The sequence below is a fragment of the Saccostrea cucullata genome, unplaced genomic scaffold, assembly GCF_032062105.1.
Source record: "Saccostrea cucullata isolate Sc308-1 unplaced genomic scaffold, CSIRO_AGI_Scuc_v1 ctg4101, whole genome shotgun sequence".
NCBI lineage: Eukaryota > Metazoa > Mollusca > Bivalvia > Ostreida > Ostreidae > Saccostrea > Saccostrea cuccullata.
In genome coordinates, this window is record NW_026931572.1 from 21023 (window position 1) to 46497 (window position 25475).

The 25475-nt window shown below is 32.4% G+C and overlaps 2 protein-coding genes across 2 annotated transcripts; one reads left to right on the top strand and one right to left on the bottom strand.

Moving 5' to 3' along the window:
* Positions 1 to 279: 279 nt before the first annotated feature.
* Positions 280 to 4464, bottom strand: LOC134233019 (uncharacterized). Its single transcript, XM_062715019.1, has 9 exons — positions 4456 to 4464; positions 4103 to 4183; positions 3149 to 3201; positions 2867 to 2916; positions 2604 to 2696; positions 2084 to 2251; positions 1306 to 1427; positions 765 to 966; positions 280 to 293 (listed from the first exon to the last, which is right to left on the bottom strand). The coding sequence occupies exons 1-9, from the start codon at positions 4462 to 4464 to the stop codon at positions 280 to 282; spliced, it is 792 nt and encodes a 263-aa protein (XP_062571003.1).
* Positions 4465 to 17365: 12901 nt separating this feature from the next.
* LOC134233018 (uncharacterized) lies at positions 17366 to 23998 on the top strand. Its single transcript, XM_062715018.1, has 11 exons — positions 17366 to 17529; positions 18523 to 18653; positions 18934 to 19071; positions 19277 to 19417; positions 19712 to 19809; positions 21255 to 21396; positions 21767 to 21831; positions 21922 to 21956; positions 22455 to 22499; positions 22998 to 23102; positions 23452 to 23998. Exons 2-11 carry the CDS (start codon positions 18547 to 18549, stop codon positions 23755 to 23757), a joined length of 1182 nt encoding a protein of 393 aa, XP_062571002.1. The 5' UTR covers positions 17366 to 17529; positions 18523 to 18546; the 3' UTR covers positions 23758 to 23998.
* The last annotated feature ends 1477 nt before the right edge of the window (positions 23999 to 25475 follow it).

The following is a 25475-nucleotide window of genomic DNA, read 5'->3' on the forward strand; positions in this document are numbered from 1 at the left end:
TTAGGTGTCCTCTAGTCCCCAACTGGTGTACATTAAGGTGTCCTCTTGTTCCCCTACTAATGTACAGTTTTAGGTGACCTCTGGTCCCCCTACTTATGTACTATATAAGGTGACCTTTGCACTCCCTACTGATGTCCCCCTACTGATGTACAATATAAGGTGACCTCTGGTCCCCCTACAGATTTACAATATTACTTGTTCTCTGATCACGTTACTGTTGTCCCCTACTGATGTGTACTATGATATTAAATTGAATAAAATCTTACGGGAGACCACAGGTCACCTAACGTAATCTATAAATGTTAAACGCTTTTATATCATATATCGCATAAAATTGCAGTTAATGTTGCTCAGCACCCACCCTCCACCCCCTCTATCTTTTATAAAACCCTTCAGATGGTTATTCCTTTTAAAAATTGTTTGTTTTACACTTTAAAGGCTTCACAGTATTACGATTTATTCTACTTTCACTTTACGTATGCAACGCACTACATTTTGTAGCGGAGTAAACAGGCCCGATAGTCGTGAACTGAGCAGGGGGACCTACGTTTTAGGGCCTATTTCAGCAGGTACGAAAATTTTATAGCCTAATGTTTTAAATTTGAATTTTATTCTCTCTCAAGACTTTTCAAATTAGTTGCCTTTTGGAATTTTATGAGTTGCATATAATATATAATATCATGTTTTTTAATTTAATTCGATATGATTGAATTTGGGCATAAAATAAGGATGTATAATTACAGTAGAAATACATGACTCTGTACCTCCGTATTTCTGGTTGATCTGGTCACAGGCATTGTTGTATGCCCCCGACAAATAATACTCCTCAAAGGCGGTGTTCCACCACGCCGGGAGGTCACTGTCTTTCCTGACCATCATACCTACCCCACTGATGTCACACCTGTACCGGCCAGGTAGAACCTCCAGGTCGTTAAAATTTGTACGAGGGGAGAATAACGCATCTGCCTGGAACATGTGAAATTCAAGAATTATTTATTTGAAGAAGCATCTTTTCTAATCTAATAATTGGAATATTTTAATAATTTTTTTATATATTTCTCGTCCGATTGTAACAACACTTTGATTCATTGGATTTTCATAGGATATTTACTTATGTAATAACTTTTAAAAAAAAAAAATTACTTTAAATCAAAACTTTAAAAATTTATGCAAATTTTTGGTTCACTTGTATTAAATTTTGATGCATAAATTATAAATTAAAGATGAAAATAAAAAAACGATTTATGACAAAGCTAAGAATTTTTATTCTTATATTAAAATCATTGTAATTTTTAAAATGCTCACAGTTTGATTAAGAAGAAGTTCTTTGGCCTCTCTAATTCCTGAAGCTACTATGACTTGCTTTGGTTTTCCTAAGCCGATTCTTATTGCACACTGTTCATTTGTAAAAGCTCCATTCAAGTGTACTAAAGTAGAAGATGTCTCATTTCAATAAAAGAATTCGAAACACATAGTCCTCGTATATGTGTAAGTCTAATATTTAACATTAATTTTGCAGCTTTTGTAGGAAAAAATACATAACTCGCCTACAGCACTAGCGGGGTTATGTATTTTTTTCTACAGTACTGGTGACTGTATGCAACATTAATTCACATACTACCAAAGATAGTTCATTATATTTATATAGATAATCAAATAACGTGGGAATAAGGACCCTAAATGTTCACTGTAGTATAGTTTTCAAATAGGCAACAATAATACTTATAATAATTAGATGTTTCATTGATAGCTCAAGAAATCTATTGATTAACGACCTCGGTTTTCTTTGGGAAAAATAAAATAATAGTGAGATGATGTACGCATTTGGTAAATATAACATTATCTTTAGTTGTTGTGCATTATATGCCATTTAAGTTACACGAAAAGCTAGAGAGAACATTACATATTTTAGCGGTTCTACTGAATTTTTATAAATAATTTTCCCCGCCTGATGGCAGAGCAAAACTTCGTTGAATTTCTTTAAAACTTAAATTAACTTACATGTATAACGCAAGTAGTCAAACAATGAATATCGGTGAATGAAACATCCTACAGAAAATTATATATTAAATGCTCCATCTACCTATCACAGCATTCTGTAAAGCCTCTGGATCAAACTTTTTTGGATTTCCCTTCAGAACCGTAAATGTTGAGGTGGTAGTCCGGATAGCGTTAGTGAACTGTAAAGCATTGACACGGTCCACTGAACTCACATATCCAGTACAGGCATCGAACCATCTTCCCATCAGGCCTAGTGTTTATTGTGATAAAGGACGTTTATGTGCAAAAGATTTCATTGACCATTTCAGATTGTAAGTTGTAAGTAAAAAATTCAGATTGTAAGTTATAAGTAAAAAATTCTCTTAAGAATTATATTCTCCTTTTTGTTTATCATCAGATACGAATTCCATATCTGTTCTTCAATTTTTAATCAATTGCAATTAATTGTTAGGATTTTGATTTATGTGATGCAATAACAATTATGACAAACAGAAAGAAAAGCTTTAGATTTCGTTTGAATTGAAATTAAACACCTACTTAAGTTTCTCTTTCATGTGTATCTTTTATTGCATTTTATAATCTGATAAAGAATCATGTTTTACCTTCTCCTGGGTAAAACCGACCACGAATGGTCTGTACACAGGCTTCTATAGGAGCTAACGTCGTGGCGCATTTTTGGTTGGCAATTGAACATACTAGAGGGGAATAATAAGTGAATTCATCAAGCATATATTAGTAATCTAATTAATTATCACTATTGATATTATACATTTTAATTAGACTAGTACATATAGGTAGTAAAATTTACATGTACATGTACTTTATGAAGCAAATATATAAAAATTATGAAAAGAATTTGTCGTACCTGCCTGTATCAAATCTAGATCCGCTCCCTTCAAGACCCCATCGCTGCCACTTGAACAAGAATCAATACAATTTAGTATTAAATGTGCCTTCCTTTAATTTAATTTAGAATAATCTGTCTTAAGTTTCATTTCTATAACATTGTGTGTTTTCATAAATTCTGTTTTCCGTAAAGAGTAAAGTCTTGATTAATTAAGAGCAATTCTTTTATTATTGTTATGTCCTGATTTTTGGACTATTTTTCTCCACTTTTCATTAACAAAAAATTATCTATGATTCTCACATAAAATTCCAGGGTCGCCTATTTCCACTTACTGCAAATAACCACGTTTTGGTCTGTAAAGGAAAATAAAAGAAGAAAGATCAAAATATTGAGGGAAAACCATGCATGCTTTTGTCAATGGTCCTTAAATTTTTGTATGATTATATAAAACTTATGATTTATTTTTAATTTTATTCAAATTATTTTTGACGGTGAATATTTAGATAATACTTTGAGGAGTTCAATATATAGTTTAAATTTCTTATATAAATTCTGTAGCTTATACATTTTAATACCTTTTTATTAATTACCTATTACATTTGATTTCAGTCCTTATGTTTTATTAATTATCAAAAATAACATTATTCCAGACATTAGTATCATCTTTTCTCCGCGTTAATATCTCCTTATTAACGATAATGTTTATTGTTAATTAAGAGTACTATGTTTTTCGTCGAAACAATTTTTATGCCATTTGACATTTATGTAATATTACACATAGATGTCAGTTGATACACATTCTCCATAATTAATATGTACTTTTTTATACTTTCTGATCAGATTCGTCTTTACATTGGTCCTAGGGCTATTTTCAGTGATATTAATTTTTTTTTTATTATCCAAAACAACATGAAATAATTTTCAAAAAAAAAACTGACAGTCAATGAAACTAAAACTAATCATATGATGTCGCGATTATGATAATCTATTCCACATTAATCTATTTTCCATTTTATCATTTTTTTTAATTATTGAACACTTCATATTGTGCCAGAAAAAATAATTTATGAAAATTATCCCAGCGGTCCGGTTAAGAAATGCATTAATCTGATAGCTGCATTCGTGAAATTAATTATAGACTCCAAGTCGGTCCAATCACATAGCATCGTATTGACGCCCCACGTGTTTTCAAGGCCACATGGTTGGTTTTATATAAACATCACATGACTGGTCTACGAGACATTAATAACTTACCTGGCCAAATGCAAATAAAGGTAGAATCACAAGGACAATGGCCGAAAGGCAGTGGTTGTTCACCTGTTTAATATGCAATAATTAATTCATTTTTTGAAATGTAATTATATAGTGTATGAATACGTTAAAACATTATACCGCTAGCTTTTTAGTAAACAGGTAAATGAAATGCGTTTAAATGCTATTAACTAAATGCCGATCGATCTAATTGATATCTATCTACTGTATACAATCTTATGTATTCGAAAGTAGTCTGCATATTAAAGTTAGGACTTTATTTTATGTTACACACATCATAAAATCAGTGAGATTTAAATTCAAACGTCAATGTAAACAATAGTACTCTGACTTACCTTTGTCATGCCTAGTAATTACTTGAACCTGAGGAGTAATACCGGTGTTTTATAAACAACACTAACTCTCCGGTATAATATCACGTGACACCTTCAAGATTTTGTAAGTCATCACTGTATAGTCACACGCTCAAGGTTGAAGCATTACAATCGTATTCATTTTTCTCATAATTTAATGAATATATATATAATTTTTCTAACCAAGATTTATTTCAGGGTCAGGTATTCCTATCCTGATATATTAACTCTTGCAAAGGAGATTTAAGATACATTGTGAATCTACATCATCAAAAAATTGTGTAAATCAAATATGGATTCTCAAAAACCTTAAAAACTTTTTTGTAAAATAAAAAAAAAGTCTTTAAACATTTCTTCGTCAAAAACATAAAAATCACTTCTCCAAATTTTATAAAACTATTTTAAATTAGAAAATAAAATTAAGAACATGGATTTTTTTTTTTACATCAAAGATTACAGACTCCTGAATAAAAAAGAAACTCGGAAATGTCCAATTGTAAAATGGAATTGGTTACATATAAAATTATTTTTTAAAATCCTTCTTAGACTAAATAAAGTACTCTGAAATCGATGTTAAAAGGATGTTAGAGTTCCTCTTTGCTATAATATTTCTGTGGAGCAAAATTTATTCAATAATTCATACAAAAATGGAAAGAATTGAGAATTCTATTACAGATATATTTGAAGATTCCTTTGTGGATTCCATGTGTTCAAAATGTTATGTGAAAAACTGTTAAACCTATGATCGATAATTTGATATCTAATCCTTCTGACACTTACTAGACAGAGCTCTTTTACCAAAACTTGGGGAAGTCTGAATTGCAGATCTTCTGATGTTGTCTACGGAATTAATAGAATGTAATCTTTGTTGACTTGTTCATACTGGTGAAACCAAAATTATAATGAACGAATATCATGTCATAGAATTTAAATAGATAATGGGGACCAACAGCTTTTAAACAAGCATTTTAATTCAACGAGTTTTAATCTAACTTATACTATATATAGTTATACTAGATATAGTTTTATAGTTAATGGTAATCTCACAACCAAGCTCTATGATAAACGCAAGTTTTAATAACTTGTCTCCAATCTTTTTGTTGTAGCATCTAAACAATAAGATATGTTCAAATCAATACCTCACAATCAATGTTTCACAGTTTTGTATATATGAGACTCCATTCTATTTATTTAATTACGTTGTAGCAAAATCCTTTATGTCGTCACAACTGTAGGATACGAAAACGATATCACATGAGGTATATCCACAGGATAAAGGGGTAAACGTGGAATAAAATAAATAACAGATGACTTATATCCATGGTAAACATTGGAGAAAAAATAATACTACTTCTGTCATTTCTTATTACATTCAAATTAAAAGTAGAGTTTTAATTTCATGCTTAAAACCACATCATAGACGAGTTTGGATATATATTAGGCTAATTCCGCCGTAACCCTATGTTAAAAACATGCATGGTATTTAATTAAAAGGGTAGAAAAAAGGCTATGTAATAACTTTATTGTGTTCTTCAAATTCAAGTATTTTTTTTAAATTGTTCGAAAAACAACAATAAAAATGCACATGTTGTCTTTAAAATTACCGATATAAAATTTGTAAATATTTTCAGTTATAAAATATTGGTTTTTCTTTTATTTCTAATGAATCTTTAATTTAATTTAAAGACCCATTGGCTACAATGCTCAACTTAGGAACCTTTGCTGTTCTCCACCATATCCCCGTTTGCAAAAACCTATTGTGGCCCAAAACTATGCCCTAGGGCCATAATTTTAACAACATGGAATCTATCTACACTACTCAAGGATGCCTACACATAAGTTTCAGCTTTCCTGGTTGAGTGGTTCTTAATTTAAGAAGAATATATAAAGAGATTTTACCAATATATTCCAATGTAACGTTTGAACTCCCTATTGTGACCCCGTCCTACCCCCGACGGTAATTATGTGAACCATTTTAGAGTCTTTACAACCCCAGGATGTTTGTATATTTCAGCTTTCCTTGTCCATTGGTTCTTGATATGAAGATTTAAAAAGATTTTTCATTGATAATTCAATGTAAAACTAAAATTCACTATTGGGCTCCGCCCTACCTTCGGGGTCATGATTTCAATAATTTAAATGTAAACTAACTCATCATATTTTCAGATAAGTTTCAACTTTCTTTATCCAGTGCATGGTTCTTCAGAGAAAGATTTTTAATTATTTTCATATCATTTTCAATGTAAAATTTGGATTCCTCATCGTGGTACCACCAAGACTCCAAGATAATGCTGTGAACAATTTAGAGTCTACAAATCCCCAGAATGCTCCCAGGTAAGTTTCAGCTTTCCTGGTCCAGTGGTTTTTGAGGGGGAAATGAAGATTTACCTCTATATTTCAACGTTGGATTTTGATTCCATTTTGTGACCTTGCCCTATGATTGAGGATCATAATTTTAACAATATAGAATCTACACTACCCCTGGATGCTAACGCATACATGTAAGTTTCAGCTTTCCTAGTTCAGTGTTTCTTGAGAAAAAGATTTTAAACGATTTTCACTCTATATTCTAATACTGTGAAACCACAAATTTTCATGGGGTGGGTTAATTTTGTTATTTTCGAGGTATAAAGTGACCCACAAATTCATGTCCACCCTGAAATGTTAAATGTTAAATACATAACTATTCAACAATATCCACGAATCCAAATCCCACGAACCAAGAGTGTTTACTCAAACCACGAAAATTTGACCCCACAAAAATATGTGATTTCACAGTTTTAAATTTTAGTTCCCTTTTGTGGCCTCGCCCTAATCTTGGGGTCATGATTTTAACAATTTAGAATCTACACCATCCAAGTATCAATGCTCTAATACAAGTTTCAGCATGTTCCCTCGCCTTGCCCACAGAAGAGAGGGGGTCATGATTTGAACGATTTAGAATCTACACTTCTCCAGAATGTTTCCACATATGTTTTAGCTTTTCTGGTCCAGTGGTTCTTAAGAAGAAGATTTTTCCTCTATATTTCAACGTTTAATTTTGATTCCCTTTTGTGGCTTCGCCCTACCCCCCGGGGGTGAACAATTTAGAATATACACTATCCAAAGATGTTCCAATCAAGTTTCAGCATGTGGGTCATGATTTGAAAAATTTAGAATCTACGCTACCACAGAAAAGTTCCACATAACTACCGTATGTTTCAGTTTCAGTTTTCCTGGTCCAGTGGTTCTTAAGAAAAAGATTTTAAAAGAATGTTTCTTTATATTTTAATGTAAAACTTGGATTCCCTGTTTTGACTTGCCTTACCCACGAGAGGATTTGTCATGATTTGGAATCTATATTACCCCCGGAATACTTCCACATATGTTTCGGCTTTCCTGGCCCAGTGGTTTCTGATAAGAAGATTTTTCTATGACCCCTCCCTATCTTCGTGTTTTTATGATTATCCCCCCCCCCCTGGAAGGGATTTTAACAAATTAAACCTTTCCCAAGGATGTTTTTACCAAGTTTGGTTACAATTGGTCCACTGGTTCTTGAGAAGAAGCTTAAAATATGAAAAGTTTATAGACGGACGGACGAACCACGGACATTTGGTGATCAGATAAGCTAACTTGATCTTTCAGATCAGGTGAGCTATAAATTGTATAATAAAAAAAATACACGTATCATAATATTAATCCATCTTTTATAATTTTCTAATTATAAAAAACACAATAACACCCATTGTGACGAAGATCAGCAATGTTCCAATTGTCAAGACCATCTTTGCTTCCCACTTTTTAAAATGTTTGTCTCTTTTAGCTTGCAAACGTATCCCTGCTGCTATGTCATTTGATTGGGTGGTTATGGTAATATGTTGTTGTGTTGCTGGAAGTTTCGTTGACACTCTTGAGGTAGTGTTTCCTAAGAAAAATAATCCATTGTCCTTTGCACATTCAGTCTGAAAGAGAAAATAACCATGCACATTTACACTCTATAAAACAAGAGGCCCAGGGGCCACAGCGCTCATCTGAGCACATCGGCTAGGAAAAAGCACATATCAGATCATTACTAAAAGTTAACTGAGGTGGGGGGTGAATTTTAACACACTCCCCCCAAGGTGATCATGATTTATATATTTTTTATCTTCTTCGTACCACTGGTTTAGAGAAAGTGAATCTCATTCAGAAGCATCACGGGGTAGTGTAGATTCTCAATTGTTACAATCATGACACCCAGTGGTAGTGTGGGCCTCAATAGGGAATGCAAGCTTTACCAGTATATTGAAATATATAGTACAAATCCTCAAAAATCTCTTTCAAATAACCACTGGGTCAGAGAAGCTGAAACATATGAGGGTATCAGGGAGAATGCTATGGCAGAGTAAATTCTAAATTGTTTAAATCATGACCCCCGAGGGTAAGGCAATGCCACAATAGGGAATCTAATCTTTACATTGAAATATAAAGAAAAATATCTTAAATGATATTCTCCTTAAGAGTCACTGGGCCAGAAAAGCTGACACATATGTGGTAGTTTACTATGGTAGTGTAGATTTCTAAATTGTTTAAATTATTCTCTCTGGGGATAATGCAGGGACACCATTTTTTGTCCTGAAAGAAATAGATAAATAATAGCCACTGGGCAATGTGGAAGCATATCAGGATAGTGTAGATTACAATTTGTACAAATCATGAACCCAGGGGGTAGGATGGGGACATGATAGGTATAACATGAGCTGTATCTTGTTAAATACAGCAGGGCCAATGTTTCTCAGGTAAGTGTTGTGGACATGAGGCCTCTTATTTCAAACATGATATGCGGAAAATGTTCATCGAAAGGCTGGTTGACCCTAGCCTTTGTTACAGTGAAGCCATTTAAGGACAGTGCAGTAATGTTTGATTAAAGCTTCGTATTGTCTTTCGTAAACATACGTACCCTTGTCAGTAAATAAATTCCAACAAAGAGGACAATAATCTTTATGTTGTTCATCCTGGAAACAGAAGGGCAAGTGGAAAAATGGATGAGTGCAATTTTTTATTATACAAATAAATTGCTAATATGTTGTCGACACAGGGCTGAGCAATATCCAAACAATGAGAGGTGGTTGGATTTCAGTATCTCTTCAAACCTAAATCAGAAATCAGGTTAACCAAAGGCAAATCCCGCGCTGGCCTCGAAGTGAAAAGGAAAATGCTTTATCAGCGCATGCGTACATAAGAGTCTTTCAGGAAGTCTCACAAGAATGTTTGACACACACTGAATAAACAATTTACATATTGATTTTCGTAATTCCAATTCATTGCAAGATTTTTTCCACTAATATCCAAACATTATAGATTTGAATAAGAATGATTTTTGAAAATCTAGACATTAACCAATATTTCAGACCAATCATTAAGCTTCTTCGTACTTCATCTATGTAGAAAAAAAATCCATGGCGTTCTTCTTAGAAATTATGTATATTCCTTTAATGGTAATTATCGTATATCTCTCAAAGTCATTGATAAAATAAAATTCGGAACTTCGTGTAGAGTATCAAAATGTATCCTCGATTTCTTTTTCCAGTAACTTCTGAAGACACCCCATTTTGTTGGATAAAATAATCCAGATTTTTTCAGTATTTTGATAACTGATATATGCTCCAACATTTCGTACAGTTCGTGGCTTAAGTTGAAATAAGGAAAACAATTTGTTCAATTTCCATACGACGAGTTCTGACATGAGCTTATCTCAAATGAAATTCCAATGCTACAGATTTAAGTCAGTCAGTTGTGAAATAGCAGGTAGATTTAAATTGGACAAGTTGAAGCTTGTTCATGCTCTTTTCATGAATAGTAGATATATGAGAGTTGTATTGATTTGTCTACCCCCTTCAAAAATACGTGTATAATAAATTTGAATTATCTGATTTAATTGTCATTGTAACTTTTTAATTCATCATTGTTGTGACACAAAAATTTTCATACATTATATGAAATCCTTTCACATATTTAGTCCGGGAAAATTGCTATAAATTCTTCCAACCTTCATTGGCCAGATGAGACAAAACGAAGTTAAACTAGTGTATATATACTCATCTTACTTATAGACCCCAGAAAATTCACATTGGCATTATCATACAAAAAATATGATTTTATACGCATTCCTCATTAAACTATAACTGTTTTGAATCTTGAATGAATTTATAGTTGTAACAGTGTTAAATACATGTATACATTTCGCCTTCTTTATATCATGTATAGTGTAAGAATATGCATTCCAGGGCTATGAACAAAGTATTGTCTTAGTGTACTATAAAAATGAATACGGATAAATTCTAGTAATCATTAGCATTTCTTTATTTCATTCATTTATTTCTTCCATTTAACATCTATACACTTTTTCAAACGAGAAATTTAATCCTCATCATTCGTCTTTACATGGTGTCTAAATATCTGCAAAATTTCTCATTGACTGTCAATTTACAAAAAAAAGTTATGCCCAAAACCGTTGCTTAAAATGTTAGGAATGCAACACCTTTTGTTACATTTTTCACAAATAAATGTTTTTTAAGAAAGACATCCCTGGCAATATTCAAAGAATCAAGCATTAAATGTAGACGGTTACAATCTTAGTTTGGCCATTTGTGGTCATGTTGAAAAAATGATTTCCAAGTGCAACAGAAAGAATATTGCGATAAACATCAATTTTACATTGTAACAATTAACCTGAAAGACAATCAATTTAAAACGAACGCGTAAAACAATAACTGATATACAATTTAAACCTATAAAAAATATAAATCTCACCTAACATTAATGAGAGTCAAGTATATGTGCATACCCTGATTATATTAGAGTGCAAAATTCCATGTTTTGCTAGCATGAAGGTTATGGAGATAACGAACAGTATTCAATATCAGAGTCGATATACAAAATAGAAACAGAGGAAACACGGACCTCCAAAACATCAGAGGTGCGATCAGGTACCATGGAGGAGTGAGAATCCCCTGCAGAGCTGTCACTCCCGCCGTGTGCTCCTTGTCATGATCAGGAAATAATGGAAAATCCGTCGTCAATTCAGGGTATAATTAATAGAGTAACAATTCGTATGAAAAAGGTCAGTCAGCATCTGACTTAATGATTGTATTGTATTTTGCTGACAATGTCATTGTATCGAACATAGAACTTACAAAATGATGACTATTGATATTTTTGTTTCATCAACTTGTTTGTCAGTAATTTACCTCCTTTTAGAAATTGTTCAAACATATGGTATGCACTTGCGTGTCGAATCAATTGAAATACATAAACTCCGTATGCAGGTGATGAAGATATATTGCAGCATAAGTAAGGGTAGTTGACGATAAAAAAAAAGTTAAATTCATCACGTATTTCATAAAGCTTTATTGTTAGATTACCATCAACGCTTTTTTTTCAAGTTAAATATCTAGGTATGAATCAGATGCGTCAGACTCTGTGGTATCTCAGGCTCACCAGGATATATCGTATTGACATAGAAATGGAAATTACCATTGTTAATTGGCAATACAACGTAGGTGTATCTAAATGTCGAGTTGAAGGCCAAGGAAGTGTTTTCTTCTTTTCATGCATAAGATTTTGCAATACTTCTGCTTCATATGATACAAAATTAGGTCTGCAAATAACCGACCGCAATTGGAACCAATCTTATTAAAATTAGATCTTCGATATATGTTTCAGCTTTCTGGTGTAGTGGTTCTTAAGAAAAAGATATTTTTATAACGCCTCTATAGCGTCATAACAAAATGCAGGAGCGTAAAGGATCTGATTTCTATTAGATTGCATGCAATTGGTACCCACTGAAATTCCAATAGATTGGGGGAAGACTTGGTCTCCAAGAACCACATAGATACTGTCAATCAGACACTCAATCGTCGTTTTTATGTCAGCTTCAGAGTACTTGTGTGTGCTATCAGAATGTGTTTTAACAAAATAACTTTGCAAATAAACAACCAGGAAAGTTAATTTACGAACGCCATTTAAATTGAAAAAACTGTCAATAATATTAAAAAGCTTGGACTTTAATTTATCGTGGGGAATGGTTGTGTGTAATGTTGAAAAGTGGTATATTTTTTAAGCTTTTGATTTCGGTAAAAATCGTGTGATTAGAAAATTGTCCAAAAGTTCTTTGGAATTTTTTAGTATCAACATCTTATTCGAACCACTTCTTAAATACTAGTAATTATATTGTTTCACAGTACTCTTGAAGTTTTTCCCTCACTACTGTCTAATTACCACATCTCTACTGGAATCGAAAACTTCATAAAAATCATTTGAAACAAAGGTACATAGCAGGTTCCAATTAATGTTCTATCAAGCCTCTTTCTTTACTCTTACCTAAAATATAACCAGTAGATGAAGAAAAAACATAAGGAGTGCTGTGCAACAATATATTCGAAAAGTGGTGTAAATTATATATGGATGCTTAAATTGAAATTCCCAAAGAATTTTTGGAAATTTTGAAACAAAAAGATTTTACCAAAACCAACGGCTTTTCTGCTTTACACACATCCATTCTCAGCGATAAATTAAAGTCCAGTAGGCTTTCTGATATAATTGACAGCTGCTTTTTAAACAATTTTTTTTAATTTACTCACCTTGTCATTGATCATTTGCAATATCATTTTGTTTAAAACATTCTTATTGTACACATAAATACACACAAGTACTTTGAAGTTCATATTAAAAAGATGATTCTGATTGAGAATATCTACGTGGTTTTTGGAGACCAGGTCTTCGAACAATCAATCTGAATTTCCATGGGTACCAATTGCATCCCGTTATTAGCAGACCTATTTTTGTCTTCATATGAATTAGAATCTGTTTGTCCAAAATCTAATACTTAAAAAGAAAAAAGTTACTAGCTGTGACCTTCAACTTGACATTTAGATATGTCGACGACATATTGTCAATTATCAATGCTTATTTACATTCTTATGTATATCCTGGTGAGCTTGAGATAAAAGAAACAACAGGATCTGAAACATCTGTTTCATATTTAGATATTTTATTTGAAAAAGACGTTAATGGTAATCTAACAACAAAGTTTTATGATAAACGTGATGACTGTAACTTTTTAATAACTTTGCAATGAAGCTAAAATGATATTTTTTATTCAGGCATTTTATAATTTTTCTTTAATTAAAGGGATTTTAAGTGAGGAAAGTATAGTGCATGTACATGTTACATATATTATATGACATTCACTTTTTAAAGGAATACAATTGCTAATAAAATGTTATGTATAATATCATATGTTGTTAAAGCATTTCATGCCAAAATATTATAAAAGCGGAAACTGCTATCTAATGTTTTAAATAAGTTACAAATTTCGGGACGAGTTTGGTTAACACCTTCTCCCTAGCTTGTCCTACCTTCTTCCATTAACCATCATTCTCTCCATGTCAGGAGCCTGGGCATCTCTTTTCCATTTGGTCCGGTCTGAGGCTGCTGCACGGCGTATCATGTTCTAACGTAGGAGTTCCAGCCAGCATTGTTTCGCTCAACCTCCAACACCCGTTTACATGTTGTCTTTGGGCGGCTTCGCTTATTTCTCCAATCAGACGTCCACCCTAAAACCATAAAATAGTCATCCGTGGGAACTGGCCTTTCTAAGTACCGTGTAAATGGCCGATCTAATTCCATCTCCTCCTCCTCATTTCGCTACTGATGTTTTCTGCTTCTGTCATCTCCAGATATGTCTTGTTTATGATATGTTGCTGCCATCTGATTTTAAGGATCTTTCTGGTGCACTTCTCTCTAAGATTTCAATCTTCTTCTCACATCCGTACAACAATACAGTGAGGACTAATCTCTTAAAGAGCAAGGGAGACTTTTATCTTTCTACTGATGTCTATAGTGTTCCAGGTGTTGCCTAGCCTCTAGACTGCTGGTGGGTTTGGGGACATTATTTAAAATCTAAAATACACCGACGGTAAACATTTGTAATCAACTGCTACAATCTGAGGTTAAAAATGGGAACGGATCTTCAGAAAAAGAAGGGGTGTAATCATGGTATTATAAGGAGATTTCAGCATAGGGACAAGCTTAGCTGCAGATCTGTAGCGTTATGGTTTTATATATTTGTCTTTGACCATAACGCTACAGATCCCGTAATGCAAAAAAGGTGCAATTTACGGCGCAACATTTGTTGCGCACTTTTGGGGAAAATTTCTTCACTTTCCAGCATCGGTCAATTAACTACATTCACTCCTTAATTCTAGGTACATTATTTAACTAATCTTATTATTTTATCCATCTCCCAACCATTTATAATTAATAATAAAGCAGCTGTCACTTGTAGAGACAATTATAAATGGTTGGGAGATGGACTTCCATAAGGCGCTACCTATCGACAACGGAAACTTCAACAAAGCCTCTACCTAGTACCTATGATTTGTTTCTAACACATATAACATATGTTAAATAAAATCAAGACTATCAAAACAACATAATCTTTCGGTTTTTTAATTTTTTTCTGATTTTGTTTGTCAATGAAATAAATTTATAATTGTTGTATTAAAAAAAGTTTATGTATAGGAGCATTTGGTGTCGAGATTAAATTTCCGTGACATCAGCTGATGGCGATCGGACCCTGAGTCAGCATGAAGTTTAGCTGATAACATTATCAACGCGTTAGATTTAAACTTTAGGAAGAAATGTATAGCGAGAAATATCATATTTGAACCCAATGCTACACGAAAACCAGTAGGCATTTCCGATTTATGTGTTAAATTGAAGCCTGAATCGAACAGGTGGTCAAAATGGCGTTGGACACCTTGTGTATTTATATATAGAGGGGGTAGAATGTTTCGATATTTGGCTAATTTAGAGACTGATAAAAATTCAGGTGCCTGTGATTAATTATAAGGCACCCCTCATGAACAATAAATATTTGACCGAATTATGCTACTGGGCACAGGGAGGACGGGTTAATTACTGGCTAAAGGGGTTGAAGGTTATTACCGACTGCAAAACATCGGAGAATCTCTCGATCGAGTTTCATTTTCCAAAATATTAAGGCATCCCTTTAATTAACTTAACTAATACTGGTACACGAAGAAAGCCTTTATATAAAAATATTGAATACATCTGTAAGTTGTACAGTTATGGATTACTTCCATAATGAAACGTTTGTTTTCTTCTCCTTTTTTTCTCAATTGAAATTTAATTTAAAAGATGATAAAAGCTTTGTTTCCAGGGATAAATTCTGTACTCAGTCTAATTATTACAAACGATTTTAATAAAAAAAATAATGGGAGCCTGAAAATACAAAAATTAATTTTAAAAAATTGGAGAAAGAAATTTAATCGGCATTCGATCCTTTTCTAAAAAAATCAGCCGATATAAAATATGCACAGAAAAAAAGAGGCATGAAAAACCTTGACGATAAGCACAAATTGAAAATTATATCTAATGAATGATTATTTTTGAAAGTTTGCAAAATTCCTTTGCAAGGTATAAGTTGTAAAAATACTTTTTAAATTTGAATTTGTCAAATTTGTTAATTATCATTTTGAGCCTTTGAGAAGAAATAAAAATTAAAATACAGATGCTTACAGACATATTGATAGAAATTCGCATACTTGTTTTTAGTAAAAAAAAAAAACAAAAAAAAACGAAAACAATGTATTGCTTTTGCGACATATTGAAGAAAGTGACAATGATACCTAGGTAATTCTTGCAATGGACAATTAAATTGTTTGTTATACACTGACTTTTAGTGAACCTTTGAATTTTTGAAATACTAGTATTGATGGATTAAACAACAACTTTCCTTTTCACACGTTTTTTTTTTTTTTTTTTTTTTTTTTTTTTTTTTTTTTTTACAATATTTCATGAAAATTATTTGCCAAATACTCGGTATATGTTCGTTTATACATATCGTTCAAGACTCTTTTTTAAATAATTGTCATATACCATTTACTCATTCGAACATTTAAGTGTATGAAAAGTCAATAATGTACATTTCTTAAAACTTTATTATCTTGTTTAATTGTCTTTCTTCCTGTGACAGAAATAGTTCATAATATTAATAAACAGATGTACTCAGTATCTGTATCAAAATACAGAATGAACAGTGATCGGTCTCAAAAGAAAAACGGATCCTTGAAAGTTCCGGTGCCTAGGAGAAGTAAGCATCCCCAATGACAGGTCACACCTGCTGACCCGCAGTGAGCCTACGAAACTGCAGCTCTCTGAAATTAATTAATTCTCTGCTCGTCCATCCGTTTTTCTCAGACTAGCCAGCTAAAGATCTATGTACAGTACTCCAAAATCAATTAATCTAAAGAATTTGAATTATCATTTTATTTTCTTTTTGAGTTGTTTGCTATAGTAGCCTTTACAGTTACCTAATTTCAGATTCAATAGAGCATGAAAGCCAATTAAATTTGCAACATCAACATAATTTGTTTTTTGTTCTGAGCACTTTTGGACACCACCAATGGAGACAATTAGGGAGAAATTTTTGAAATTGAACTTCCTGTCTTTCAAACTGAAAATCTCAGGTTGATATATTGAAACAAACATTTGTGACATCAGTCTGGGATGTTATTGGTTATACCATTTAGTTAAGTACTACAAAATTCAGTGTGTCTGCTTCTTCGCTGATGACACTGGAAAAAGATATGCATGCCTACTTTAATATCATGATTCAATGCATTTTTTGTTATTGTACACTGTACATATTCGATGAAAGCACGCTAACCGCTTTTCAGTACTTTCAGTACTTTGATTTTTTTTATTTGGCGCCACCGTTTGTCGCACCAAGGGCCATAACTCTAGATCACTTCCGGAAAATAATGTATCGAGAATGACATTGAGTACAGCAACAGAATTTTGGTTTTGTTTCAGGGACCTTGTTTATCGTTAGATTTTACAAGTGGAGAAACGATACAGACGCATAAAATTCATTTTTATGACTATATGCAGCAATGTTTCGATTAAGCTTAAGATGTTATTTTCGAAATGGAATCTATTTTTGACTCGCGTGAGGAGTAAACAATATTGACCGGATGTTTACATAATTTTTCCAACTTTCATTTTATCCAGGTAATTAAAATAAGAAAAAAGTTATAAATTAGTCACATGAATATTAGCATCCATAATTTTATCGAGGGATTGTTTATAGAAGAGCTTGATGAAATGACAATTTATATATATATTTTTTTTTAACTGTAGCTGTAGATCTACATCAGTCCAGTCCAATACGAAAAATCGTAATGTTACAAAAAATTGTAATATTACCAGATATCGTAATATTACAGAATATCGTAATATTATTCTTTTATTACTATTTTTCGTAATATAGTTAAATTACGAAAACTCGTAATATAGCATGTTGTGAGAGACTATATTACGAGTTTTCGTAATGTAAGATATAATTAAGCATTGAAAGAAACTGAATGATGTTAAGGAAAGTATGACGTCAGAAATACATTATGCCCCAATGGTAGTAGTATCACGTGGTCATTTTGGTCAGTGACGTCTATCGAAAAGTACGAAAACGCAAAAAGAAAGTAACAATAGTAATGGGTGAGTTAAAATTTTGTATTATTATTCTTATATAAGAATTTTCCCAGGGATGGGAACAATTTTCCATAAAACTTCAATGTATCCTCAAACTTGTCACAGTGTTCTATAATCCCCGAATTCCCTATATTTTTCCCGAAGTCTTCCCTGAAAATTAGACCCTCATCTCCAACAATGAGATGTTACGGGATATAACTTGTACAACTTTCACTAGGCTCTGACTCTGCATGCCCTTGGATCAAATGCATCAAAACAAAGAAAATGCATGCATATCCACGATGATTTGATGAAACCAGAGACATATAATCTCTGATGAAACATAACAACTGAAGGAGGTTGTATCAGAAAAAAGGAAAGTAACTCTTAGAAGAGTTAGAAATTGCTTATATTACGAATTTTAGTAATATTACGATTTTTCGTATTGGACTGGACTGTACATATCAAGTGCTTATGCTGACATATATATTTAATAGTATATTACTTACCTGTATACCCTACTTTTATTCTATGTAGACAGTATTAAATCAAACAACAACCATGTTGGGAATAGTAGGAAACACCTCCATGTCTAACAGTACGACCCCGAGTAAAGACTTCATAATGGCTGGCTGCTTAATTAATTTCAACACAGTGGCATGCATAAGGTGGGTAAATTCAAAAACTTTCAGAATCAGTCTAGTTTTTTATAGAGACTGCATGCATTTATATTTTTTCTATTTAGTTTATTGATTCAAACTAAAATTGTAGAATCTTTCATTTTTCATCTTTCATATCTGAATTTGGGATCCACACTTTAAGCTGTCGTCATAGCACAATTTTCCGGACAAAACAAAGATGTGTGAAGTGCATGCTAATTTTTTGCTTAGATCACTGAAAATGAAACTTAACTTTGCTTTTAATGTATTTTTACATTCTCTTTTTTAGGAGCTCTATTTTGACTTTCCTAGCAGTTGTTACGGGGATAGTCTGTATATTTAAGGTGGTGCGACTCCACTTAATGCACCACCCAGCGTGGCACCAGTATGTGATCTTCTACACCGCTTCACTGGAGTGCACTATTGCGTAAGTCAATGATGGAGCACAATTGTTAATTTAGATCAATGCATATATACATATAAATTGAGAAGAGGAGTTGAAGTATGGAAATTCAGTTTTGTCTTAAAATTTTGTGTTATTAATTTAACTTAGCGGTGTACACTGGGTTTTGGTCCAGTACGCCCAGATGGACTTTGTCCTACAGTAAAATGTTTTTTTTTATATAATTTAGCGGTGTACACTGGGTTTTGGTCCAGTACGCCCAGATGGACTTTGTCCTACAGTACCTGAAGTTGATCCAATTCCTTGTCATGTGTCACTTCTACTGGACGCTGGCCACTAGAGCTCTCAGGAGAGAAAGACTCACTAAATGGTGATTTATTGATAAACTTATTTTAACACATTCTTGTCAGGTTCATACAAGAACTTATCAGGCTCATACAAGAAATGCAATAGCTTATCACTGTAATGTTTCTTGACAAACATTAACGCCAGCTTTTTTTCTTGTATAATTTTCAAAGTTTAACAATATAAATGGTCTAACTGTCACATAATTTTAAAAAGTATATTCAAAAGGTTTTTTAAAAAAAACCATTCCTTGATAGAGTATATTAATGTAAAGTTTTTAAGAAAATTGATGATGAGTGCTTTATTTTGCTGTCTATAGGTTTTTGATTCCATTCCTGATTTTGGTGTGTGTTTACTTCACCGTCATAGCCACCCTTGGAATAGTCAATGTAGAACCTGCCATCACAGAATGTTTACGTGAGTGTCACAAAGGACATTAGAAAAATTAGTTGCAAAAAGTTTAGCAAATGTAAAATTTATTCATTCCAATTAAGATAACTTTTTGAATTAAAAAAAGTTAAGTATAATGCAGGTTTTATTAATAAGCTTTTTCAAATGGCATAGAACTTTCGTAGTATAGTATCCAATTTCCCAACAACAACATTACAACAACAATAGCTAGGTTTGATGGAATAAATTTAAAGCTTGATCATAATCTTTCTTCACTTGTGAGTCATAAAACAAAAAAACATTTTTACACTAAACTTTTATCAGTATATTCATCTACCTCTAATAAGGTCTTTATTAGGGATGTCAAATCGGTCAATTTTTAATACTCGGTTACTCGGACGTTTTTCCGAACGAGTACTCGGGTACTCGGTAAAAGTGTAAATATGAAAAAGTAAATTGATAACTGTAAAACATATTGTAAACTATGGTAGAAATTAAACTTCTTGCTCTGATGGGAGGTTTCCCGCAAATGTGTTTCTGTTTTAACAATTATCAACACTTCTTGCCCGACGAAATTTTTAAATATAACATTTTTTAAAAGTTCAATTTATTCATCAGATAAACACACAAAATCAAATCACAAATGGTTCACAGTGTTTTTGTTTAGACAAATAATCTGCATCGTAATTGTAATGTAACTCTTGGTTGCGTTTGACGTCCAAGTTTCAATCGTCAGAGCTACAGTATCAACTTGATCAAGATCAAACAGCGGATTTACGATCTTCTTACACTTTTTCGATCCTAGACTTAATAGCATTACGGGACGGTATGTTGTAGTTTGGTGTAACGATGGACATCAGTTTTTTTAAGTCTTTGCCTTCAACCATTTGCCTTTGCATGTAATCAAACGCAACCATATCAACGATCGCACGTGTATTGTCATCTGTCTCTTTTCCCGAGAGTTTACAGCTTCGTGGAGAAATGACAAATTTATCTAAATTATTTAATTATAATTGACCTTAAATGATGTTCAATGAAAACAAATCATTAAAGCAAAGCAAAAATAAGGGCAGAAGACTATCGAAGGTGAGAAAAGCCAGGTAGCAAGTGCTTGGTCACGATAATTACTGTATAAACACTGCCACAGGCGATAACGGTCATTTAGAGGTGTGGGAAACCCTAATTACCGTATATACAAGTGCAATGAATATTTTCTGTTTAAAACCGATGTCTTAATGCATTAATGAATTAGCTTAGAAATATTCAAAAATATACATCCGAGTAACCGAGTACTAATTTTAGTATTCGATACTCGGACGTTCGATCGAGTACCCGGTTAACCGGGTACTCGTTGACATCCCTAGTCTTTATAAATGACTTTTCTTTTGACTTTGATATATGAATTCCATTTTTGACATTTACTGCAATTTTTTCTTTAAAAATTAATGGTAATGATCGTGATTACGTTTCAGAGCCTTATTGGTTGGAGTTATCTGGGGCAGAGTTTGCCACTGTTCAGTTATTTATGGTCGCTGGTTTCTACATCACTCGTCGCCTTAATGAGATCAGTACCCTCGATTCTGTCAGGTGGTCTCAGAAGAGAGACCTCTGGTGGTAGGTTCAGGCATCATAGTGGTGCTTTATCATGTAGACTCTATTAGGGATCACATTGGATCTTCATCATTTCTCATTAAGTGGGATATATATTAACAAAATTAATGAAATACTACTAAAACAAACTAGGGAGAGAAATTGAGGAATTTTTTAATATGTTTAGGAATATATGTTTACCTTGACTTTGACATTCTCAGAGATCTCATATATAAATTCAAATTATAAAAAAATCAAAGCAATACAGTATAGATAATATATAATAATAATATATAAATATATATAAATTAAAATTGTCTTCTTAGCCCTACATATCATTCTGATGTTTATTTGAATATCTTGATTTTACAGAATATTTTACTCTTTTTTTCAGCATCATCATTGTTTTTGAAATCTCAGCCTTCATCGGATTCATGTATGATCTAACACTTCAGATAAGTAAGTATCTTAATAACATCATTTACTTTCAAATTAAGGATCATAAAGATTTTTTTTTTCATTTATCAATAATGTTATTGTTCATTACAGTTGGAAATGAATCAAATGGATGTGGAAACATATTTGTAAGTATACATTTTACAGAAAGATCAAAATGAAAATATCTAAGGCAAAAAAAAAAATAATTTCTTGGTTCTCAGGCCCTCTCTCATCTCTTCCAAGGGTGCCTCATTGACCCTTTTTATTGCTAAATCAATAAAATAAAAACAACAAATCACCTCCCTCATCATTTTTTGAGGTTTTGTACAATGTAAAAAGCTGCCTCATCATGTTTTGGGGGCAATAAAAAAGAAAAAAAAATGCCTCCCTCCCTCATCATATTTCTTGAAAAAACCAAAACTGAGAACCAAGTAATTAACTTTGCATGGCCTAATGAGTTATTATATATAGAGAGAATGAAGAATATTAGTGTCTGAATAAATTGCAAAATACTGAGCTTACTGAAATGTCCAGAATTTTGATTCATGGTTGAAAATCTTTTGTGCACATTGTAGGGGAGTTTGTATGTCTTTATTAGCTTTGGTAGCAAATTTACTGTAATATGTTGACATTCTTTCTTTCAGGGTGGCAAAGAAGAGCTCTTTTCATCTGTTTTTCTGGTATTCATGGTAAGTATGGAGAGAGAAAAACAACAAGGAAATGTTTGTAAAATAGAAGCACTCAAGATCTGAATATGAGTTTTATTTTATGAGTATTTTGCAAGTACATGTAAACAAAACCGAAAAATTGCAATGAAAACTGAAAATTCTTGTATCAAGGTTATTTAGCCTATTTTATTTGACAAGTTTATGTACTTGTTGTATTTTACATTTACCATATAAGTTGGTTTATAGCGAGGATTTAATTTTGGCATTATTAGCGAGGGTTCCAAGATCGCTAAAATTGAATATCGTTAAAAAATTTTTGCACTTTATTTGTAATAGCTTCTTTAGTTTTTTTTTTTAAATAATCACTAAAATTACATCTCGCTAAAAATGAAATACCAATTTTAAAGAAATATCGCTAAAATTGTGTCTCGCTAAAATTTCCACTTACAAAGGTATATATTGACTAAGATACAAAATTAGTTGTATCATAAGTCATTAGTTTGTTCTTTTATGTTGTAGGTTCTCAAACTTTTGCTGCCTATCTGGGTTATGTTGTTTGTGTTTCAAGCCACCCCCGTTGTAAATGAACCAGATGATTTGGTACCAGCTCTCAGTGATGATGGGGTAAATATATTACAACACTTATTTAATACACATAACACATCAAAAGTATCTTTACGTGAACAAATTTAAATATATTTAACTTGAAGGGTGATTTCATAAGGAACTCCTATTCTGTAAAGAAATTATTAGATACAGCCTCTCCATCAATTTTGCTTCTCATTACAATTGAAACTAATAAAAAAAAATTGTGTTTTTGATTGCTAAAACCAAATCAAATTCTATAGCTTCTGAATTGATGATATTTTATTTGAATTGTTCTCATTATGTAAAATTTAATATTTTGCAAGTTCATCTAGTTTGAGAGAGATGCTTTTGTAAGACTATAAAATATGTCTGTTTTCATTCCCAGAATTCCTTGTTTGGGAGTATAGACGACCATCAGTATCGACAGCTGTACCACCCGACTGAGGATTATAACAGCTTCAGGGATAACTCCCCCTCCCCAAATCGCCCCTCCGTCAACATCACAAAGAGCAGTTCCTCCAATCTGGACCCGATCAGGGAGGAGGGGTCGTCTGGCTCGGACCAAAATAGGACGGCCACCAGAGGGCGTAGTCAGCCACAACGAGGCCCAGAGGCCATCGTTGCCACCCGTCCACCCGCAGAGGATGAGAGAGAAACGCCCCCTAGTCAGAGAGGAAAGTTCTATATATAGGACAAGGTCTACTTCATTGATACTGGCGTATATTATCACAAACTGTTAATTTTGTTGAGATGTGAGAAGTCTTTAAAGCTATGTTGCAATATTGAACATTGTTTGGTTTTATATTTTACTTTATTTGTTGTGAGATAGACTAGGATGAAAGAATGATTGTCTTTAGTGAAAGGACATTTGAATTTTTAAGATCTGTAAATTTTGTACATTTCTATGAATTGGTTAAGAAATGTTTGATATAGTTAATGCTACACCTGTGGAAGAGTTAATTGTTGTGTAATTTTGCACTGTGTCATTAGATGTATATATATACATATATTAAATCATATAAATGTACAGCTAAGTTCAAGTCAAGGCAGTTTATAATTATGCAGTAATTATGTATAATAATGTAGTTTTTAATAGAATAATAAGGTTGTCTCTTGTGTGTGTTTGTATAATTCTTTTTTTTGAGTTGGCTCGCGTAGCGAGCTACTCTTTGTTGACGCAGCCGTTTCAGAGCTGTAAAATTTTCCACGCATTCATCAAGGTGATCCATATACGCCAGATATGATAGTTCTAGCAAAAATGCTTTTATTTGAGTGATTGTATAAACTAGGAGGCAAAAACTGTATAAAATTTCATACTGTAACCTTATTTATGTCTTCATGCTTTTAAAGAATTTTTTGATTAAGTATTTAATTGTACATGTACAATTACTGCGTATGAATATATGTTCAACTTCAAGCATGTTAGGCGGATCTAATCTTCCCATCTGAAGTTTATGTATAATTGACCTACAATACTCCGTAACACAAACACCTGCTGCTCTCATTAACTGCAGCTAGTGTGCTTGAAAAATGTATTTTTAAAATCCAGATTTGCTGTGGGAATCTTTAAACTAATTACTCCTTAACACTGACCACTTCAGCTAGTATGCTTAAGGTTTCACCAAAGGTCAGCATGATCAAAAATTCATTTTTACAATACCTCCAAAACTATATGATTTATAATGTGAAAACTTTTACAGTTTATAAATTTATATATCATTGATTAACAGATGGAAAGTATCACTTGATAACAAATACTTAAAAAAGAATATTTATCTAGAAAAATTATTTTTTAAAAATGCATATACTATTACAAAATACACCTAAGTACATCCGAACTTTTAGTGAAATGCATTATTGCAGAAACAAAATATATATGTTTATCAATGAAGGGCAAGTAGGACTTCGATAACCTCTGGAAAGTTGTTTTCCCTGTTTATTTTGTCCAAATGTTAAGACTTGAAACCGAAAGCACACTGCAAATGGCGGAATTTATGGGGGTTTTGTCTTTATACATATCATACTTTCAATGACAGCCTTTCAGAGACCATTCACGTCCAACTTGCCCTTCATTGATAAACATTTATTATTTCTACAATTGTGGTTTTCACTAAAAGTACAGCATTAAACATGTGCATTTTTAAAAAATATCTGCAAAATTTTTAATTTATTTTTTTCTCAAATCATATTTTTTCAAATATTTGTTTTCAATTGACACTTTCTATCTGTTAATCAATGATATATTTATACTCTGTAAATGTTTTAATTTTATACATCACATAATTTTGGAGCAATTGTAAAAATAAATTTTTGAACATGCTGACCTTTGTGAAACCTTAAATTCATTATGGAATCCAGGTTTTTGCTTTTCACAATAATATGTACGGAAGCCAATTAGTGCCAACCTGT